At 33.3% G+C, this 23,664-nt stretch overlaps 1 protein-coding gene across 4 annotated transcripts; it reads left to right on the top strand.

The window, feature by feature from the left end:
- The first annotated feature begins 599 nt into the window (after nt 1–599).
- Nucleotides 600–22,819, top strand: LOC149420884 (proton-coupled amino acid transporter-like protein pathetic). 4 transcript variants are annotated; one of them, XM_089635264.1, is made up of 8 exons: nt 600–736; nt 7,828–7,865; nt 9,789–10,089; nt 14,377–14,554; nt 15,938–16,298; nt 16,586–16,764; nt 18,762–18,934; nt 20,270–22,819. In XM_089635264.1, exons 2-8 carry the CDS (start codon nt 7,833–7,835, stop codon nt 20,509–20,511), a joined length of 1,467 nt encoding a protein of 488 aa, XP_089491390.1. In that variant the 5' UTR covers nt 600–736; nt 7,828–7,832; the 3' UTR covers nt 20,512–22,819. The 4 variants fall into 4 exon arrangements, with proteins under 4 accessions (XP_089491390.1, XP_089491392.1, XP_089491391.1 ...); XM_089635266.1 differs by lacking the exon at nt 7,828–7,865; XM_089635265.1 differs by lacking the exons at nt 600–736; nt 7,828–7,865 and adding an exon at nt 8,472–8,775.
- The last annotated feature ends 845 nt before the right edge of the window (nt 22,820–23,664 follow it).

A 23,664-nucleotide genomic window follows, 5' to 3' on the forward strand; every position in this document is an offset into this window, starting at 1 on the left:
CTCCCTTCGAAACATTTAAATCTGTAGTCCCAAGGGTCAGTAGGGATAAGGAAAGGATGGATATCGAGATAAAGCATGGGGTGACCGGATATCTCATCAAAATGACAATTCAATACACCTACGAAAAGTGATATAAAGTCATGAAAAGTGATGAAACAAAAACTATGATACATAGGTCACTATTTAACCTAGTTTTTGTTTCATCACTTTTCATGACTTTATATCACTTTTTGCAGGTGTGTTTAATTGTGATTTTGATGAAATATCATGGTACCAAAGCATCGGACCCTGCGCAGAAAAGTCCCACAAAGACTGCGCTGCAAACCGTAGAGAATTTTGCTTTTTTTCCAGGGTGTTACAGCACTCGGTTTATGTCGATTCTTTACCGGATCGTGGACTGCGGGCTATGATGTGTCTTCCTCGATGGTGCTAATAAATTCTCCCGCGACAGGTGGAGTTCGAGCAATAAATTCGAAAACAGTGTTTAGTGATAAAATACTTCGATTATGAAATGGTTTCGGTTATGCTCATCACTATCGCTCGCTCAAATGAAATGTCAAATGAATATTTCTATTTCTATGGTCGAGTTCACTCAAATTTTCTATCCTGTGTTCGATCTGTCAGAGGGTTTCAATTTCAGATTTCTTATTATATTTATTATATTACAAATTAAGCGTCTTGATATTCGTTTCTGGGACTTTCCACGTTCCAGATTTGTTGCAGTACTTCGTAACTGGTAAGTTATTTATCTGGCTTTTCATTTGTTACAAAATATCATCACAATATTGATTCTTTCAATGTACTGCGAATATATTTTTTTCAATTTGAAGAAGGCTCCAATAAAATAAGTACCTAACTGTCTTAACAAGTTTCAACGTTTATGTAAAACTGTTTACTTACTCTAAGCTGTATTGTTTAACAGATGTTATCTAATTTGAACATGCAAAAAATCTACAGTATGTTTTTAGCATTGCATTAATGATTGAAGGTTTTCCCTTGGATAGTGTAGCTTATTCCGTATATACACTTTTAAGATAGCATGAATGTAAAGTATTTATCTAATGAATCTGTTTTAATTGAATAAAACCTGATAATATAATGACGGTCAGGAAAACAATAATTATAATATAAGTATTCTAGTATCTAAAGGGCGTGTTCACCCCCATTAGCCTCATTATTGTATAGGAAAAAAAGAGAATAGTACTCGTAGATTGCATTACCGGAAAATACAACAATATTGTTTGCTCCATCTCTTTTATCAATGTGACGTAAATAATAAGTTGTGGTAAGTAAGAGGTCCCATAAACTTTCGGTAATAATAATAAACTTAATTACTACAAGAAACAATGTTGTACGTCTGGGTAGATGGTAAAATATGCATCACAATTCCATTTTATTCAATGTTCAAAATTTATGAAACGATCCCTTTGCCGCCATTTCGGAAATTTCTGTATGGAGTGAGACTTGTGAATGATTCTTTTCAATCTAAATATGCATAAATTACTTAATTAACCCAAACTTTTAAATTGTTGAAAGAAAGTGTAATTTAAACAATCTATGCCTAAACTTTCGACAGTTAGGGAATTAATTCCCAAACTTTCTAATAAATTTTCCATCCCCCCTCTTTTTTCTGCCTTCCCCCTATTCCCTCCCAGGATCGAACCACCCCCTTAGGGTACTTATTTATTTACAGGAAAGCCTCATTTGACATATTTTTATTGCAAAGAACGCTTATTTAGATGGAAAATATAGTAAATCTCAAGAATATTTTCGTATGTGTTCTTTACATTATATTTTTTTATAACATTAGAGAGAGAAAAAAGCATTTCTCTAAATGTAAGTAGCTATCCTGGGAAAACTACATAGGATATCTATATAAAAAAAATTATAAATTTATAAACACATTATCTGGTAATTTATAAAAACATCATTTAGGGAAAAACAAGTAATTTATTACGAAAATAGTGTCAGTCGGTATACTGTGGGCATTTTACCCCCGACATCCGAAGGGTTGCTGTTTCGATACCCTCTTTATTTGTGGATCACTCGGATTTCTACATCAGCATAATTATTCAGGTCGAGTGCAGATTGAAGCTTATTGATAAGCACTCAGTCTTTGAATATTCCACAAATTGAAATCTGGATTTGTGGGATCTGCTGGTCATGAATATCAAAAGTTATTCGGTTTATTTTATTTATTTTTTTGGTTGAATAAGCAGTTTGTTTACAGCAGAAGATACAAAAAAGTATGCACTTTTCAATTGGTTGCAAAACTGGTAGACAGTGTCAGATCTGTGACGGACCCTTGTTCCCGGAAATGCTGAACCAAGGCCAACATAGCTAGAGGCCCAATTTCCCCAAACTACTAATAATGTTGTATTTTTCAATCTTACCACCCTAGCTCACTGAAAAGTTACGGACCGCCACTGATATTGATATGTTGATGGCTTTTCCTTTCTAGCTATGATGATGAATATAATATTATGTATATTATCACATTTCCGGCATTACTTCTACCTTTTAAGCCGGTCCCACTTAAATGGCGGAAAATGCATTTATTGTCCGATAATTTTATATCTCTTTGTAAGGGTCCTACCTACATGTATATGTATTTTAAAATGTGAGCCAAGTCTTCCCGATCTTCAAAATCTCACCTTTTGTGTGGAAGAATATTTTATAAAAAAGGAAACTATATTTAAAGCCGTAGAACGAGTAATACATTCTTACACTTATTGTACCGAAGATGCGGACCTTTTTTGATATTTTTGTAATGATTTGTGTGAAAATGGAAAAAAAATTCTAACATAATAAAATACAAACATTATTTTACAAATAAAACATCACTAAATGGCCCAATGCTGACTTTAACTTCTGTTTGTGGAGTAGTATTACAAAAGTAAGCTTTGATTTTGGACAATAATTTTACCATTGGGGTTTTGTGAGTACGAAGTAAAAAAGTTTTTTTTTAATATATGTATTATTTTCAAATATATAGCTGTTTAAAACAAAATCTATTTTCTCGAATGGGACCCATGTTTTCGCCCGCATTAAGTTTAACAACAAATTAACCCTAAAAGTAACAAGTTTTTTAAATGGTAAAGTGATTTTGACCCAAACTGTGTAAACACTCTTTTTTTATACGACTGATACATAAGTTGAAAAAATTTCCTATATGTCCACTGTATAAGTATTGGCAGCTTTAATTTCAGTGATAAGGTGAAATATCTGCCAAAGACACTTTTAATTAATTAAAAATAATCATTCCCCCCCATTAATAATTAATGCGAAGATTATTCTGCATGACTTTTTTCCATATATGTATATTATAATTTATCCATGTTTCATTTTATTAGCTCTTATCGGAAGTATCAAGTGATAGAGTGAACACGTTTTATACATATGTTTTACGACTGTTAGATAAAATAATATTGGATAAGTATGCCTTGGAAAAGTTAGTTAGTGATTGTTACTCATAAGGTATGGTTTGAACATATTTTACCTTATCATAATGTTACGATCCTGGGGTCGGCATAAGACTCCAAACCTCAGCGGCAGACCGCAGGCTTAATACTAAACGTTATTATTGTTATTATCATGTCTTGTATTAAGTCTGCGGCCTGCCACTGCAGTTTGCAGTCTGCCGCCGACCTCAGAATCGTACCTTTAGGGTTTTTAAAAACATTCTGTATTCTGTAAACTATTTCTGTCATAACATAATATCAGCAAACCCTATGTACGTTGAACTGCTTCTTTACATAGCGTTGTCATACAATAAAGGGAAAAATTAACATATGTACCTACATCATAGACATGAGAATCAATAGGCAGGAACTTAAAGTGAGGGAAAACAATCAGTGATGCGAGGTGCGAGAGGTGAAGTGGGCGTCACCCTTTCAATGATTGGTCAGTAAATTAATCTGACAGTTTTCAGACACCTCGCATTCTATCATCATTATTAAGACTTCAGAAAACCAAATCTGCCTACGAATTACTAGTCCTTTCTACAACAGCGTGCGAATTGCTAGGGGCAGTAATACACTTTGTTGCGAATTCCAAATCCCGCGAAAAAGTTGTTTCCATTATCGAATATTTGGTTATAGTATTTAGTTAGACACTTAAAAATGAGTTCTAATTTATTTACCGCAGTATCACACACATGCACTTCGGCTAAAAGCCCATCAAATGTGAATTTAGGGTTGTCACACAACATTCCCTATCATAAAAACAATACAATTATCTCTTTTAATTTTTATTTATTTATTTCACACGTAATTTGGCTATTATTTGCACCTACATGTAGTAGATACTCTCAGTATCATTAGCCATTGTAACGATTTAAAAATAGTGTGAATAAATAAATATCAGCAAAAAATAACAAAGGTGAATTTAAGCTATTAAATGTAAGAATAAGGAGGATGTTTATCTTAAATAAAAGATTCATATTTAAGAAATATAATTTTTTGTAAAACAATATAGCAAGAGAGTCAAATGATTGATTAAAATATAAATAATCTTAGGGTGCGACTAACCTCGAAGAAGCGTTAGTAGGTCGGTCTTATTTTACGTAAAGCTAATTAACACGGTGATTGATGATAAGTTATACTAAATTGTAGGTAGTAAAATAATGAATTATAATTATAAATATCATTACGATTAATAATAAGGGCGCCAGTTCCATATATGAACGATAGAACGAAATTTATAAATTATAGTAAACCAATGTTGAAAATAGAAAGAGAAACTAAAGATTGAATATTGAAATGCATAGTGATAAAACTAAAACCTTCCGATTCCGTGTTGAACGCCATCCGCGAAGAGTCCTTTCTTCCCCGTACGTCTGATTGCTGGATCCGCCACCCGAATACTGAAGTGAAGACGAAGCTCATCTCGTTCCGTCAGCCAACTCCGAACCTTGTCTAATAGTGTCGCCAGTTGTAGGACATCCACACCAAATGATAAAACTAAAACCTCCCGATTCCGTGTTGAACGCCATCCGCGAAGAGTCCTTTCTTCCCCGTACGTCTGATTGCTGGATCCGCCACCCAAATAAATAATACATAGTAATTATTATTTGCACCTACATGTAGTAGATACTCTCAGTATCACCCTAGTTCCTTGAAATGGTTTTAGTCATGTTTAGTAAACAGATCTGCTTAGCCAAGAACTTGTCATCACTACTTCCAGTCACACAACATAGCCGGGAGTGGGATGTCATAGCACGCAACCTCTTAAATATAATTAATTCATAAACATAAACACTAGTGTTTAGCCATAATTTTATGCAAGAATAAATTTATATGTATGTATTTTTAAATACGCTTTTGAAAAAAGTTATATTCCTTTAAGGGTACAATAATTTTACCATGAATAAATAAATTCTTCTTCTTCTTTCGTATGGTGGGGGGTCAGAGGGGGACATCTAGGTCTGCGAGCCAGTCTAGGGCCTCATGCTTCGCCATGTGGACCTCATCAATCCCACCGGGGAATGAATGGAGCGGGCATTCGTTAATAAATAAATATTGAAATTAAGAAACATAAAATATATAATACCACGGAGGAATAAACAATTAGCTGTGTATTTGATCGAAATGCACAAGGCACATCCCTGAATTTCCAGTAGTATGAATGTTATTTTATATTGCTACACAAACCGTTGTAACAGTATTAGTCGGCTCTGTTAATCGAAATGTGAAATCAGACCTTGCGTAGAAAAGTCCCTCAACGGGTCGCGCTGCAAACTGTTACCTTACTTTAGCGAACTCTACTTTTCTGTGTAAGGTCTCGTTATTTTAATGTTTGCTTACCGGCGGTCAATGCACGAATGATGTCACCGTTTTTTCAAACTATGCTGTAAATCTCCATCTCCAAAATGATTGTCAGGTGGTTGATCCTGGTTCCAGAGGTTAGGGCAAGTATATCTCTTCTGATATCAATGACCTACATCAATTTTTCAGGAAAATTTAATTATTTACTATTCTATTTCCGGGATCATATTTATTATTTACTTTTTTAACTTCTCGGGGATAAACTTTCATTTTAACTACTTAAGTTATTCAACCCTAGTTTCAATTACGACTATGTCATTTAACCCTCGATAACTATTTTCATTGTTTCATTGTAACTACACTTTCGTCGAGTGGACTATGCAATAAAATACTATAAATAAATCAAAAATATTTAATTAAGATAGGAACTTGTTACATGGCAAAAAAATAAGGTTTATAATGAACAAATTAATATCAAAATATCAGTCTACACAGTGACCACACATGTCAACATTATGTGGACCGCAAATAGTCTTTCTACATCTGGTGCAACGGTGTTTGGTCATCCTCCAGGCCTTGGATGGACACAGGTAGCAAATTTTAGGCACGTTTGACGTAGATGGAACCGGAGCTTCTATTGTATACGATTCGCCAACATTAACAATAAATATAAGAATATATGAATGTACTTACCTTAAAAATAAAAATTGTTGTTATAACTAAACTTTCGTCTAGCGGACGACGAGATGGTCATAGATGGTACGTCCTAGTATGCGTGTAGCCGCAATCGCGTCACGTGCTGCACTGATTACTCAAATTAGGAAGGTAATGAAAGAGTCAAGGTCGGGTAGCGGGGGGAAGTAGGTGATTTCGAATTTCGCCGAGTAGCGCGTCGTCGCCTCGACGAGCGATTAGTTATCTAGGGTTAAAATAAAACAGATTGGAAGGAAAATTAAATGTTAATAATAAAAAAATAGTCATTGTAAAAACTGAAACAGGTAATATCGAATACAGAGAATCGGTAAAGATAAAGATTTAGCCAAGTAATTATAGTTTTACAGGGCAATATAAAAAAAATAAAAATTTAATATTTTAAAATCTAAATCAGGTACTTGTGCATCTTTAAACTCTTGAAACATGATAGGACTTTTCTCAAGCCTCTCTGCGAGTATGGACAAAACAGTTCATCTTAACGAAAAAAGTCTAAAAGGGTTAGAAAATTTTAATGTTTGTAACGATTTCTGTTGCAAAACCGATGATTAATGATGACTAAAACACACTTTTAGTAGGTTTATTTGCGTGGATTAATGTTAACCACGTTTTTATTCACAATATAAGATTATTAGAACGGGTTGTTTCACAGAATTTGAACAATTCATAAAATTTCAAGGTTAATTTTCATGCTCTGTAGAAGTTCTATTCAAGTTCTGATATTATTTCATTATTGGCCAGTTGTTTCACGTAACTGAAATAATAACAGAACTTTCACAGAACTTGAAAATTAACCTTAAAATTTTATGATCTGTTAAACAACATAGTAGTATTTTTTAAAATAAAAGTTTGAATGAAAAACTCTAAAGACCGGTGGTTTCACAGAATTTGAACAATTCATCAAATTTCACAGAACTTGAAAATTAACCTTAAAATTTTATGAATTATTAAACAACATAATAGTATTTAAAAAAATAAAAGTTTGAATGAAGAAAGAACTCTAAAGACCGGTTGTTTCACAGAATTTGAACAATTCATGAATTTTCAAGTTCTGTGAAGGTTCTATTCAAGTTATGTCATTATTTCAGTTTTGCGAAACAACTGGACAATAATGCTATAATAACAGAACTTGAATAGAACCTTCACAGAGTATGAAAATCAGCTTTGAAATTTGATGAATTGTTCAAATTTTGTGAACCAACCCGTCCTTAAGTTCACAAAAACTCACTCGCCTTGTGATGTAAAAGTATCAAGCTTCAAAAAATTATTTACATGTAATTTTTTTCATTGGTTATTGAGTCGAAGTTGAGAAGAAGTCATAAAAGATTGTTTTAATTGTTTAATTTTTCAGTAAAAATGGTTGATGGTACTCCATTGAGAATCATTAAAGTAAGTTTACATACAATATTCCTTGCCTGATATAACCATGATTTTATGTTTGTCTTTTATTACAAGCATGCAAATTAAGTGTTTATATTTTCTGTCGATAGCTTTTCCAAACTTCCTTTTTCTCAAAATAATACCTAATTATAGAAATATTATATGTATTTGTTTAGGCAATATAGTGATTCATGTTTCCCTCTGAGTGCGCTTTGTTACTCTAAATACACCATAACTTATGTAACAATAATGTACATTTATTTTGAATGTTTTATTCAGGGTTTATTTACTCCTGTAATTAACTTTTCTATAGTATCTTGTTTGTCGCTATAGTTGATATTGTGGATATGAAATTATCCACGTTTTTAAAAAAATGATTAATTATGTCGATAGTTTCTCTTTTGGCTGCCTCCAGAGATAAGTATGTCAATCTGTAATTCAAGCTCATATTCGAGATTGTGAGTACACTAAATAACAGCAGAAAGAAATCATTAATACAAAGAAATAAAAATTCCAATAATTACCTCATTATTTTTTGATAAAAATATTAATAAAAAAAATTATCTGACCCGATAAATTTTCCATTGCATTGGGAGACTTTGACATGGTGACCAGTGACTGCTGGTGATTGTTACACTTCTGAATATAACAAGTCTGTTTTATAATCTATGTATGGCCCAGTACACCTAGTGTGAGATTATGTCATTTGTGCTTTGTCTGTGAGCATGTTCGTATCGACTGTCCAATCGAATCAAGTGTGTTTTTAATTAAACAAGTGAAAAGGAAATAATTACACATTCCCGTAATACGAAATATTTCATGTTTTCTTTGGAAATTTAATACTCATAAGAGAAACAACAATACTTTTTCAGTGTTTATTTTATGGGAAATTCATCTATTTACAATGGGCTATTCTATGGTAATTAATTGAATAAGTGTTATGTTTTAATTACTTCTGTTATTATTTTATTTGAATGCTTTTTTAAATTAACGCTAGGTATGTAGTATTTATTTTTTTATCTAAACTACATGAACTAGTGTTGTATATTTACAAGGGATGTATTTATATTTTACTGTTATTGAGGTCTATCCTTATAATAATATGTTCTTATAACTTATCTATTATGTCGATGTCTAAAATAAATGTGCTAAATTAATGTATTTAAATACGATGATTAACTTCGATAATTTTAATGTACGGCTAAATATGATAATGATTCATTCAAATGCTTTAGATAGTTGCTATAAATATGGTAAGTTTTTAAAGGCTTAAAATAATCGGCGCGCGATACATAGTGTTATTATTTTTTATTGTTTTCTTAAATAATTCCTCATAACAAATTATTTTTCTGTTAGGAAACAATGATCCTGCAAAAGTCAAATAAATATCAATGATATTAGAAGGCCATTTGGGTCAAACTTAGATTAAAATGTATTCTTCTTTTTGCATTGTACACTTGCCACTCTCCTTGATAAGATGAATTTTGGAAGGCAATATTATAAATTAAATAATAGGAAAAGTAAAATAAGATTATAAACCGTACAATGTTATATTGTAATTTTTTAAATGTGGCAGCGTTAATATTTTGCTGACCGCAGTGAAGCATTGGTTTCCAACCCTTTGGACGCCATTAATCGATTAAAGTCCCCGATTTTATTCCCTTTTAGACACTTAAACCGACTACCTGTAGTTCATGGCTTTAAGAAAACTGTTACCGTTGAATGCATAAATTGACTAAATTTGAACGCTTACGATACTCTCATGATTCGTAAACGCGCTTTTTGTATTCTTTGGTGTTACAAAAAGGGTGAGAAAACGGATGGTAGGATAATTTTTTTTATGCATCCTAGTATGTATGTAATGTAAAATCTTGATGTTTTATGTACTGAGTCTACTCTATATCATTTAAAAGCTGTTTTACTTTTGAACAGAGCAAAATGAAGGAGGAACGTCAACCATTACTCATCGGACCAGGGGATGCGGAGAATCCTGATGTATTGCCATTTGACGGGATCGTGACCAGCGAATCCACGTCCGAGGATAAAAAGCAAATTGGCGATTCCGACTCAGAGGGATTCCAAAGCACGGGCAAAAACTACAATCCAATATTGGACAGAAATTTAGAACATCCAACATCTAATTTGGACACACTTATACATCTTCTCAAAGGAAATGTGGGGACCGGCATACTGGCTATGCCAGATGCATTCAAGAATGCTGGATTGGCAGTTGGTAAGTCATAAATATAATGTCCACAGTATGTTGATTAATAATCCACCTGTCCAGGCAGTAGTTCACATTTTTTCAATGTTAACTACTGCCTGGACATCATGTGGATCTAGTTTTGAAACTGAATAAAGTGGGAAGGGAGATGGCGAAGTAGAAGGTTCGGAAACACCTTGCTATTCAGATCTTTAAAAATAGCTAAAGCCATGTCAAGTAATGTTTCTATTTGACCGACCGGTGGCTGAGTTGACAAATTTTTAGTTATTTTATTTTAATTATTTGCTTTAAAAATACATATTTTGAAGTTATTAGATTAGTTACTTCAGGAATATCATTGACCAATAAAATAATGATGTATAAAATTAATAGAATGCATTGTCATCGACATCTGTGAGTTTGTGAGTTTCACCTCGATCAGGTGTCGGAAATAATAGTATTTCAAAATGTTGTTTTAAAACCACATTTAGGTCGAACTTTGTGGAATGCATTTACATGTACCATTTATGAAAGCGTCCATTTGTTTTGAAATAATTTGCTACACAAACCATTTCAGGGAGTCTGATAATTTAGGATCATTCTGTTATTTATTTATTTTTATATATAGAAGGGAATGTTGTCTTGGCCCACATAATAAATTCCTTATCATAAACATTTGTCTATTTTTTATTTGTGAGTGTTCAGTGGATCATGGCCATAATATCATATCAATTATAGTGCACATTGAATCATTTTTAACAACTTTTGTAATACGGAAGTATCAAAATTTGCTATCAATAATCAGATGGCATTACTCACAAAAATATGTCCTTATTAGTTGGGCCTTAATCATTTAAATGTTGTCACCTATTTATCTCTTGTAATTGAATTACGAATTCAATTTCATTTGGAAAGAACTGCATAATCAATTTATTGACAGCTCCGGATCTACCATTTGTGCAGATGAAATGTGTAACCAATCGTAAAACCTGTTAGGAATTGTTATAGTTTTTCCAAAACAAGTGCAGAAATGCATAAAATTCCCAATAGCATAAACAAAGCTCAAGTGAATTCTGAATTGAATGTAATCCCATTGATTCTTATTTCACATGTCCATAATGATAACAATGGCAAATCAGTTTGTAATTACATATTGTAAAAATGTGAAAATTTACAACATTTTTTTCTGTAGAAATAAATGTATTGCTTGATTAATCCGTAGGGACCAGAAAAAAACTTAAATAAATGAAAAAGATTTTTTTTTAAACACGTAGGCAATACCATACTTGTCTTTAAATAACCTAGAAAAGGTAATATCCGAAGGCTAAATGAATGTGCCGTGCGTGGTCACAATTCTTCAACACTGCAAATGCAGGGTTCCTGCCCCTAGGAGCTAAGTCCTCGCATACCCATTTCTACTGATTTATGACAAGTTTCTCGTTAACTCTTTAAGTTTTTAAGTTCCAAAAGAATATACATTATTTTTGAAGATAATATCCATATTATCGAGAGATGATTAATAATTTTTTTATGGCCGGAATTGGATGGTATTGATCTGGACAATGTTTACTTTCAACAAGACGGCGCTACGTGCCACACAAGCAACGAAACCATTGATCTTTTACGATTAAATATCAAAATAACACCTCTTATTAGAAAACCCTCTATTTGTTATGCCGAAACGTTAATTATATGAAATTCCCTCGATAGAAAAAAATCACAAAGTAAGCTCCGAAAATTATTAAAAACAAATGTTTTGTTCTGTTATTAAATATGTTATAGGTATGACAAAATTCACAGTGTATCTTTAAATGCAACGAAAGCATTTTTCAAGATATTTTTGCTCTGTTTCAAACGAGTCGTGTTTTATTAAATATTTTCACCATTTTCACTTAATTATTATCATTTTTTGATATTAACGCGCTCCCTCTAACATTAGTATTTACATATCTTCCTTTCAAACCATCTTTACGTTTACTACAGGGCCTTAAGGAAACTTGCTAATTAAAATGTTATTACATTTTTTTTTTTAAATTGAGTACCATTCTTCAATTAATATCTAAATGAAACCGTTTGGTTTTACTGCTCTTCAGCGATTCAATCATTTTAGCTATCATCATCACCATCTTATGGGGAGTTTGGGCACAAAGTAGTACATATAGAGGATTGCCATATTTTACAATCTAATTTGGATAAATTGTATCATTGGTGTGTGATCAACTCATTATTTCTTAATATTCAAAAGTGCCAAGTTATTCGTTTTCGTAAAATTCAAAGTCATGTTACTTATGAATACTCTTTAAATAATGTACTTTTGACATCTGTCGCTCAAATCAGGGACTTAGGTGTCATATTTGATGAAAAGTTAACATTCACTCTGCATGTAAATGATGTAACAAAGAGAGCTATAAAAATGCTTGGTTTCATATGCAGAACGGCGAGTGATTTCAAGTCACTTGAATGTTTGAAAACATTGTACACTTCTTTAGTAAGAAGCCAGGTAGAGTATAATTCGCCTATTTGGTCCCCATTGTATAAAACGCATTCTGACAATATTGAAAGGGTACAGCACAAATTTCTAAGATTTATTAACTTTAAACTAAATATTCCAATTCAAAATATTAACTATTTTCTTTTGATGAAACAACTTAACTTAATAACGCTATCAGATAGGCGGATCATCTCTGACCTTGTACTTTTAAATAAAATTATTAATAATTCCATTGACAACCCTGAAATTCTCGCCAAAATAAAATTTTACGTACCGACTAGAAATAAGAAATACGAGGCAAAGTGCTACATTTTTCTGTGACAATTTTAAAACCAACTATGTAGTACTCATACACCTATAAATAGACTACATCATTTTGGTAATAAATTTGGGAATATTGTAGACATGCTTAAAGGTTCCGTATTAGTTATAAAACGAAATATTTTTAATCATTTTACTGAGATGTATGAATTCACAACTCTGTAGTGAATACACTTTTGTTTTTATATGTATATGTTCCTTGATACATATTTAGCTTTCCGTAATCCACACTATTAATTTGAATTTACCTTAATTTAATTAAAAATCATAATCTATTGTAAACTATGTAACACAACTGTATTACTTGTTAACTACTTTTGTAAAAGCCCATTAGGGCGTAAATAAATAAATAAATAAATAAAGTGCTGTAGGTTCGGCCCTGTCAAAATGCATATATATATGTATTTTGATATATAATACCAAATTTATAATATTATTGATAGCATTGGAATGATTCAATTAATTACTATTTTGGTTGAAATTGAAAGCGTTGAGGCGAATCAAAATATTACTACAGATTACTTGTTACATAAAGCCATGTCACTGCGAGGGTAAAGCATAACATTTAGGTAGTTAAACATCTTGCCCATGACTTTTAAGCTTTATATATGTAAATATGTAGACTAATTAATATTTTTCAATTAGAATTATTTCTGCATAAATTTTGAAATTATTTTACGTTTCTAATATGTGCAAGTCATATATTTTACAAAACACTGAAAAAATATCACTTTTTTATCAACTTACCTTAAAAACAATCCGATTTATCTGTTTTAAGTGTGCACTAAAATCTTTCAAGGTTGAATCATTCGTAGTCTTAACTCGGGGGTTTAGAATCACAGGGACATAAAGCTATATCTCGTACATACAGCCGTTTAAGAAATACAGTTGGGTATACAGGTGGTCAGATGAACATTCCAATCTTTATTTGCGTTTATCTCAAAACTAGTAGTTTTTGTAGATAGGCCCCTGTTAACCTAAACTCCAGAACTATGAATAATGTTTGATTAATTCATTTTCCAAAGTGGAAAATACTTTTACAATATTTAGTGACCAGATCTGAACCACCAACCAATATTTTTAACTCATGTGAACCCACCGCTAACTGTGATCCGTTGACTGTGGTCTGTGCGTCCATTACATTTTTTTCTCTGGAATGCTAGGACTAAATCGTCTAGACTCGTGATCAATGGGTACATTTGCAATCCTGATGTTCTGAAACGTATCACCCTTTTTGTCTCCGATAACTTCACCAGAGCTAGGCAGCACAGACTTTTTATTTTTCCAAGAGGCAGAACCAACCTACCAATGATCATTTCTTTGGGGAGAATGAATACACTCTTAAACCACCTTACTCCCGAGGTAGATATTTTTCAGTTGTATGATATGTAATTGGATTCATTATTTTTCACAATAAGTAAAATAAGAAAATGAAATGTGTTGCATTATACTCGAGTGTATTCGAATTTCTGATTAAACTATAAAATTATAAATGCATTTTCCAGGTTTAATCGGCACTCTCTTCATGGGGGTTATATGCACTCACTGCATGCACATGTTGGTGGGGTGCGCGCACGAACTCTGCAACCGCACGCAGACTCCCTCTTTAGGCTTCTCCGATGTTGTTGGGGTAGCCTTGGAAACTGGCCCACAGGCCTTGCGGAAACACGCCAGAGTCGTCAAGTAAGTTTAATAAATTAATATCAAATTTCGTCGCAAAAGTCGCCAACCCAACTTACTCTTTCCTATCTTCTTCCCGTTTCCACCCCCTTCAGCATCACAACATAACCCAATCGTGATGACATAGTCCCACTGCCTTCGGACAGTTGAGAGCAGTTGGGACTCTGGTGCAGTATTCACATTAAAAATTCCCGAAACAATGAAATGGTAGCATGGAAATCACGATATTTGAATGCTGAAGGTAATCTCTTATTTGAATGCTTTTAAATTTTAGCTAATAACAAGTTTCATAGTTTGTCATTGTACCTCACCAAAAAAGAGACTGGTTCTTGTACTTGGTGTGAGACTTACACTTACTTGCACAACTGTTTTTTTTAAAAATAAACTGGCTCTTGTGATTAGTGTTAAAAAAAGACTGGTTCCTGTGCTTAGTGTGGGACTTACACTTGCTTGAACAACTGTTTTTAACCAAGAGACTGACTCTTGTGCTTAGTGTGGGACTTAGGACGGGTTGTTTCGGAGAATTTGAATAATTCATCAAATTTCAACGTTCATTTTCGGGTTCTGTGAAAGACTTATTCAAGTTCTGTTATTATATCATTGTAGGCTAGTTGCTTGACAAAACTGAATCAAAAACAGAACTTGAGAAAATCTTTCACAGAACTTGAAAATGAACGTTGAAATTTGATGAATTGTTCAAATTCTCCGAAACAACCCGTCCTTACACTTGCTTGCACAACTGTTTTTAACCAAGAGACTGACTCCTGTGCTTAGTGTGGGACTTACACTTGCTTGCACAACTGTTTTTAAGAAAGAGACTGACTCTTGTGCTTAGTGTGGGGCTTGTACAACTGTTTTGGTTATTATATTTTCGTTACATGGTGTTATTTAAGAAAATTAATGGGTGAATAACTTTTAGATAATAGCACAATCTGATGAGAAATATAAAAATTTCTTCTATTTTTTTTTTTTTTTTTTTTCAAATCAAAAATTATTTATTGTAAAATAAAAATTACAAAAGGTGTAGCTTATGGGTAGACCCCATTTCTTCCAGCTAATTATTATTGTTACTGTTCTATTGATTCTGCCTTCATATCCTAACTTTCAAATTGCAATACATATCTCAAATTGTAAACGGATAAAACAGAACAGTTACAAAATAAAATATGATAAAAGACCAGGTTAGGTTTTTTATTTTTTTGTTTGATCTTCTTCGATTTATTCACTGTATGTTTTTTCTGACTCAACCCTCAAAACTATATTCTGACTATGCACTATGCAGCAACCTGATAGTCGCTTACAGTCTAAATTTATTGAAAAATAAATTCACATTATTAAATATATTTTGTGATGGAACTTATTGGGGAAAATCTCTGTTCTTTTCAGGAATATCATAAATGTATTTTTATGCGTAACACAACTTGGCTTCTGCTGTGTGTACTTCCTTTTTGTGGCAGCGAACATACAAGACGTGATGTCGCACTACCTCTCGTACGATCTGGGTGTTCACTGGTACCTGTTTATGATATTAATCCCGATGATTTTGCTGAACCTTCTGAAGAACCTGAAGTACCTCACTCCCGTGTCCCTGGTGGCTGCTATCCTGACAGTGTGGGGTCTTGCTATAACATTTTATTACATGCTGAAGGACTTACCTCATGTTAATAGCGTCAAGGCTTTTTCCTCTTGGAGTCAACTACCGTTATATTTCGGTACAGCTATGTATGCTTTTGAAGGAATCGGAGTGGTGAGTAATAATATCTCTATGCTATGTATAAATTCCTTTTATTTAACCATGTATATGTAAGTCACATTTTAAACATTATTTTCTTTTCGTATATACATACTCCTCCCATAAACACGAGCTCCTGGAGCTCACCTTGCGGAGTAGTAGAATAATTAGGAAAAAAATAAATTATTTTGTATTCTGTTATACTTTTGAAATCTTGTACTATTTTGTAATAAAAAAATATAATATCTGTTAAGAATAGTTTTCTGGCAAATTAAAATGGATTCTTCATGTTGTGTGTGTAGGTTTTGCCCCTGGAAAATAACATGAAGACGCCCCAGGACTTTGGGGGTTGGAATGGAGTCTTGAACACTGGAATGGTCATTGTGGCATGTCTGTATACAGCCGTCGGATTCTTTGGCTACTTGAAGTATGGAAATGCTGTCAAAGGAAGCATCACCCTCAACCTACCCCCTGGAGATTTGTAAGAAATTAATGTTATTTACGCATTTAAATTGTGGCTTGCTATTTAAAAGAAAAGTATTAGATGTCCATTTCAAGACTAGGCACATTACTTGACTCGAGGACAACAGCAAAGGGGTTCTCCAGGGTTCTCCAGTGGAGCCCTATAAAAATTCGTAAGTTAGTAACCTGACCACAACATAAAAGATCAACCACCTTACTTATCAGATTCTTACACGCTGAGCGTTGTATAAGTCAAAATTTCACTATTCCAACCATTTTAATTTTTACACCGCATTTATAGAATAAGCAATGGGGGAAGAATTCGAAGGTTTTAGACCTGATGAATTCAGACAAGCGTACCTTATTAGGTGGATCAGGACAGGCGCTGAAAGGCTATCAAACCAAAGAGGAGGACTGCATTCAAAACTATATCTAAAGTTGATGATAATGATGATCATTATGGTTTATAACCCCTATGAGACTGGCAAAATTTTGTAAATATCTCAAAACCAAAATTAATATTGAAAATTAGATATGAAATAATAGAATCGCTTCTACAGGGTGGGGCAAAAGTAATCACCCGATGTTCTTTTGCTGCAATATTTTTTTTTTATGATAAACTTTGGTACTGCTTGTGAAATTTGTTAATTTAATCCATTAGAATTTATTCCATCAAGTCGAGAAAATGATATCGGCCAAGTGGCCGCCAGAGTTGATGACCATACGGGCCTGTTTTATGGCATTTTCCATCACTCTCGCTAGAACTTTGGGCGACAGGTTCTCGCATTCCTGGCAAATATTCTCCTTAAGGGTTTCAAGAGTCTGAGGCTTGTTGACGTAAACCCGCAACTTCAAAAAACCCCACAAAAAGAAGTCTGGAACGGTTAAATTGGGTGATCTGGCCGGCCAGTGCAAATCACCAACACGAGAGATTAAGTGACCCAGAAATGCTTCCTTCAGAATATCGGTTGTGGCTCGAGCAGTGTGCGCCGTTGCACCATCCTGTTGGAACCACATATTCTCCAGTCCCAATTCATTCAATTGAGGAAGAAAAAATTTGGTAATCATGGCTCTGTAGCGCGCGCCGTCCACAGTCGTCGTTTGGCCCGCGGCGTTCTCAAAAAAAAATTTTAAGTGACCATCTTCAAATCTTTCACCAAAATTCAGCATAGGGACCGCCGGCTAATGCCCAATTGCGTGGCACGTAGTCTGGTCGATGTTCCGGGGTCATCTTCTACATTTTGAACAGCAGCGATATTCTCAGCAGAACGGCTCAGGGGGCGGCCAGCCATGGGAACATCTCGTGTTGTCCCAGTCTCTCTCTTCAAGGCGAGTGGCCAAACGCCGCAGTGTTTGTCCAGTTGGTGTCGGACGGCCAGAAAATCTGCGACGAAAGTCACGCTGTGCCAACACAACCGACGAATTGTTTCGCAAAAAAATGGAAACAATTAGTCGGCGTTCTTGCGGAGTAAACCGATTCATGTCTTGTTGATTTGTATTCTGTGTTTGTTTACTTCACAAATGTCAAAACCGAATTGACATTTGGCGCTATTTGCAAAAGTTGTTGTGTTTTCCAATAGGGTGATTACTTTTGCCCCACCTTGTACAAAATTAGCTTTTCACTTAGGATTTTTCTTAGACAATAATAAAATACGTTAAAACTTCTAAAACCTAGCTCTATACACTGCACACTGCAGTGCACCTCAAGGTAGTCATTATTGCACTGGACTGCAAATGAAGCCAGCTGCACAGTAGTGGTTAACAACAAGATAATATCGACGCCGGAAAGGCAAAAAGGCGTAAGCGACAGTTGAGTTAAAAATGAGTTAATCATCCAGTTTTGATCAGAATTTTTAACTAATTGAAACTGTATGTTTAGCTAATTTTTGACCAAATTGTCGCTTACGTCCTTTTGCCTTTCCGGCGTTTATATAAGTTTATATTTACATACTTCATATATATTGTCCTTATTCTATTATCATTTTGTGTTTAATAAGAGTCCATGTTTTCTTCCAGTATGGCCCAAAGTGTTCGGCTCATAATGGCTGTGGCCATCTTCATGTCATACTGTTTGCAGTTCTACGTTCCAATGAATATTATTTGGCCAATTCTGAAACCAAAGTTTGAGTCTGAAAAGAAGCAGCGAATTGGAGAAAATATTTTGAGAACTGGATTGGTCCTGTTTACATGTAAGTATCATTTTGTATGAAAAGAAGTTGGATATTATTGATGTTCCCTGTGGTGTTGTGATAAGCACACTTTTTTTGTGTCTATGGTATCCCCAATTATGTTGTGAAACTGAAGGTAATGAATGGGGAGGGAAAGAAGATTGAGTTGAGGAAGGCGAAGTACCTGGCTGTTCAGATCTGATCATTGAACACGGCTAAAACCATTTAGAGAATGGTGGTCTTTTACCAAGGTGATACTGAAAATTTGTTCCACTCTGCTAAAGTTAGCTTAAGAGTATGCAGCTAACATAAACGTCGACGAATTTTACTATTCGAATTTTAAAAATATATGGAATTTAACTATATTGTCTGCCCGAAAACATCCTTGATTGAAATAATGTTAACCTTGCGTAATGCTGTTAATGGCACTTTAGGAAAATCAGATAAAGGGAATATTGATATTGAATAAATCAATGAAACTTCTGGCCTTATCTCTGATATGTTGTATACATGTCACACATGTAGTTATCAACGCACTATTGACATTGTTGACCCAATAACACCCCGTTCTCTTTTAATTAATTAGCAATCTTTGTCGCGCAACACTGATAGGTATTCTGTAATATTGATTTGAACTTGAAACATTAAAATCAGACTATTTTTATATCTCACTAGTTAAACAGTTCTACTTTTTAGGAACCTTTTTCCTTACTGAACCAAAAACATGGGGTCTTATCGTACTTTTCAACAGTTAAATGAATATTTCAAAACTGCGTAGCTCATGATGGAGATGACGTACCGATTTGAAATTAGTTATATTAATAATAGGACCTTTTCAAAATCAAATGTCAACAGTAATTTTCTTCTTATTTTGAACATAAATTTTGCAAAATTTAATCATGAAGTACCAATTTTCTGGATGGAGGTAGTTTTTCGAAATCTCGTGTAGACAGTGACCTTCCTCTTGTTTTGAAGGTCAAGTGTGCAAAATTTGATCAATCTCTGAATAAAACGGTAGATTTACTCGAAAACGAAAGCTCAAATCTAAAAATGTCAATCCACAAAATTGACTCCAAATATGATGTTGATTCACCAATTTCCCAACTCATACCACGAGTTTCCGGACACCGTGTATAGATAAAGATAGCTAAATAAATTCCAAATTGTTCAAATTTTATGACACCACTGGTAAGCCATACAAGAATTTTTTCTACTTTAGCAAACAAATCCTCAAAAAATTATTCACACAGCACCCCCAAAGATCACACAGACCCTGAAGAAAATTATCTTAGTGGTTTTCCTGTGTAGAGTTGATATAAACAAATTTCTTGAAATTTCAACATGCAATAATTTCAGTCATCCTGGCTGCCATGATACCCAATTTGGGAGCCATCATTTCCCTGGTGGGGGCATTCAGCAGCTCGGCTCTGGCCCTCATCTTCCCGCCGCTGATTGAGATCATCACCTTCTGGCCGGACCGTCTGGGCAAGTACGACTGGATCCTGTGGAAGGACATCGCCATTGTACTGTTTGGTCTCGCCGGATTCGTCTTTGGAACTTACGCTAGTCTCGCCAATATATTTTACCCACCGATGTAAGATAATTCCTCTATTTATTTATTTCAAGTTATCTTTAATTTTTCGCCAATCATCTTTCGTACAAACACGATACACTTAAGATTTATTTTAATGTTTAATATAATTAATGAGCTTCGTCCTTGTAACTGACATACTTAATAGATTAATTATTTCCATTATGGAATGAAAGCAAAAATCTTCCTGTACAAAAAAAAATTGTTAATATTATTGTATTTCATGGATCTGCCAAAAATTATTATTTCATGTGCATAAATGTATGTAGTTTTAAAAGTTATATTATATTATATATTTAGGCTTTGAGTCTTTTGTTACTATTATTTACTAAGCATATATTTTATGTACCACCATTCTGGTTACCTAGTTTAATAATATTTATTATTTTGTTTATAACAATTTGAAAAATGCTGTAAAAATATTAACAAATCTTACAAAAAAAATCTATTTAGGATAGGTTGTTTCACAGAATTTTAACAATTCATCAAATTTCTGTGAAAGGTCTATACGAATTCTGTTATAATTTCACTTTATTAGAATTTTCACAGCACCTGAAAATTAACTTTGATATTTGATGACTTGTTCAAATTCTGTGCAACGACCCGTCCTTAATTAGTTGTTCAAAGGCATAGTATTCACTTGCAATATTTATTTTTTGTATTCTTGTGCCAATTTTATTATTATTTATTTATACAAGGTTTCCGCGGGTAAAGTGCACTAAGTGGTGGTAGAAGTAAAAAAATATAAACAACTTTTTTCGAAATTCAAGTTTTTTTTTTTTCATAAAAAATATATTTAACATTTCAACTTTTTTACATGAACATTACCATAAAATGTTGGAATTTCTAAAAATCTATTCATCTTTTTTACTTGTACTATCATGTAGAATCACCTCCCGTGGTTAGTGCATCTTGTATGATGTGATACATTTAAATGATTTGTGATACCAATAAGTAATTTCATTACACCATCACTGTGAGTTATTGTTTGCGAATTTGCTATATTGACCAGTGCATCACAAAGATAATTGACTTATCAGTATACATTTATAAAAATTAAACCCCTAAAGCCTCTGACATTTTGCAATGTATGTCTCATATAAGAACTGTCAGAATGCAGATTGCGCGGAAAATATTTTCACATTATATTCGATTTCAGATAAATTTGCTGTTTTTAGACGTATTTTAAAATAAAATACTGTTTTTGAAAGCAGATGAACGACTCTTTCAGTTTTTTGTATCACAAATCGACATATAAAGTTTTTAAAGTCCCTTACCAATGATTTTTGTTGTGTAAACTGTAATACTACTTTATACGAAACTAAAAAAACATATTTTACTAAACAAAGTATTATAAAAGTTACTGTCATCTCACTTTTCTTCATTTAAGTCTAAATATTGTTTCATAGAATTATTTTTAATGTTTCGAGAGTGTTTATTGCAATTTTTTAACGCAAATTGTAAACGCGGTATTTTCTCTTTCTAACATTGGTTAAATCATATTTCTCGCCATGATACAAAATGAGATATCGCATAATTTTTATGAGACCTTGTCAGGCTGGGATATATATCTCCCAAAAAGACTCTACGCCTGTATGTTGTCTGTGAAGAATATCTCCCAAAATAGCCCAAGAGGTTAATTATCCCAAATCTCACTACGTGTATTATTGTTTCTGAAAATAAAAAAACCGTTACCAATATGTATCAGACTTTAAAAGATCTCATCTAGTTATTGAAGCCCAACTCAAATAGAAATGTGTTAAAGGTAAATGTACCTATTCATAAAGCTTGACATATTATTATATTTATGTAATTGATTTGGGCTTCAATAACTAGATGAGATCTTTTAAAGTCTGATACATATTGGTATCAGACTTTAAAAGATCTCATCTAGTTATTGAAGCCCAAATCAAATAGAAATGTGTTAAAGGTAAATGTACCTATTCATAAAGCTTGACATATATATTTATATTTATGTAATTGTTTTGTGAGATTATTCTTACATGTAAACAAAAATGCTTTTTGCACTATTACTTTGTTGTTTGTATTGTTTGAACTAATATAAATGGGCACTATGACAATGGCTTTTTATGTTGTGAACACTTTTAAAAGTTTATAAGATTATTGATGCATTTATAGTATTATAATTATATTGTATGTTTAGTTCATTAGTAATGGATGACATAGCATAATACTAGGCAATTATATTGAGATTAAATATTGTAACTTGTAATACTAATGACAAGACCTTGTTACATAAAAATGTTTGCTGTTGATTTTATGTCCTGAAATAATTTCTATTAGCAGGCAATAGAGATACAGTAGAACCTCGTTAATTCGAAATCCAACGGACATCAAAAATCAAATTTCGAATTAACGAATTCCCACGTAATTCGAAATTTTATGAAAAAAAAACAAAAAAAAATACGCCGAAAATCGATTTTCTCGGCCGCCTCTTCAAATCCAGGTGGTATTTTAGTTGTAAATTCGTATTAATATCAATTATTTCTTTATTTTCGCGGTCGATTACCGTAGCGGCCGGCCCTTTAAATTCAGATATTCGCAATAAATTCGTAAAAATGCTATATATTTACGCGTAAATCGAGATTTTGCTGCGGATTTCGGTCGCGGCCTACCCTTTAAATTGAGATATTCGTAAAAATACGATATATTTCCGCGTAAATCGATATTTCGCGGTAATTTTCCGTCGCGGCCGGCCCTTTATTTCAAATATCTGAATTTGAATTCGTAAAAATACGATATATTTCCGCATAAAACGAGGATTCGCGGCCGGCTCTTCAAATTCAGATATTCGAAATAAATTCATAAAAATGCTATATATTTACGCGTAAATCGAGATTTCGCTGCTGATTTCGGTCGCGGCCTACCCTTTAAATTGAGATATTCGTAAAAATACGATATATTTCCGCGTAAATCGAGATTTCGCGGTAATTTTCTGTCGCGGCCGGCCCTTTATTTCAAATATCTGAATTTGAATTCGTAAAAATACGATATATTTCCGCGTAAAACGAGAATTCGCGTAATCCGTCGCGACCGGCCTTTTAAGTTCAGATATTTGAAGTAAATTCGTAAAAATATGTCATATTTCGGCATGGATCGAAATTTTTCGTCCGATTTCCGTCGTGCCGTATTTTTAACT

Source organism: Hesperophylax consimilis, chromosome 9 (assembly GCF_061612785.1).
Source record: "Hesperophylax consimilis isolate HC1 chromosome 9, BYU_Hcon_1.0, whole genome shotgun sequence".
Classification (NCBI taxonomy): Eukaryota; Metazoa; Arthropoda; class Insecta; order Trichoptera; family Limnephilidae; genus Hesperophylax; species Hesperophylax consimilis.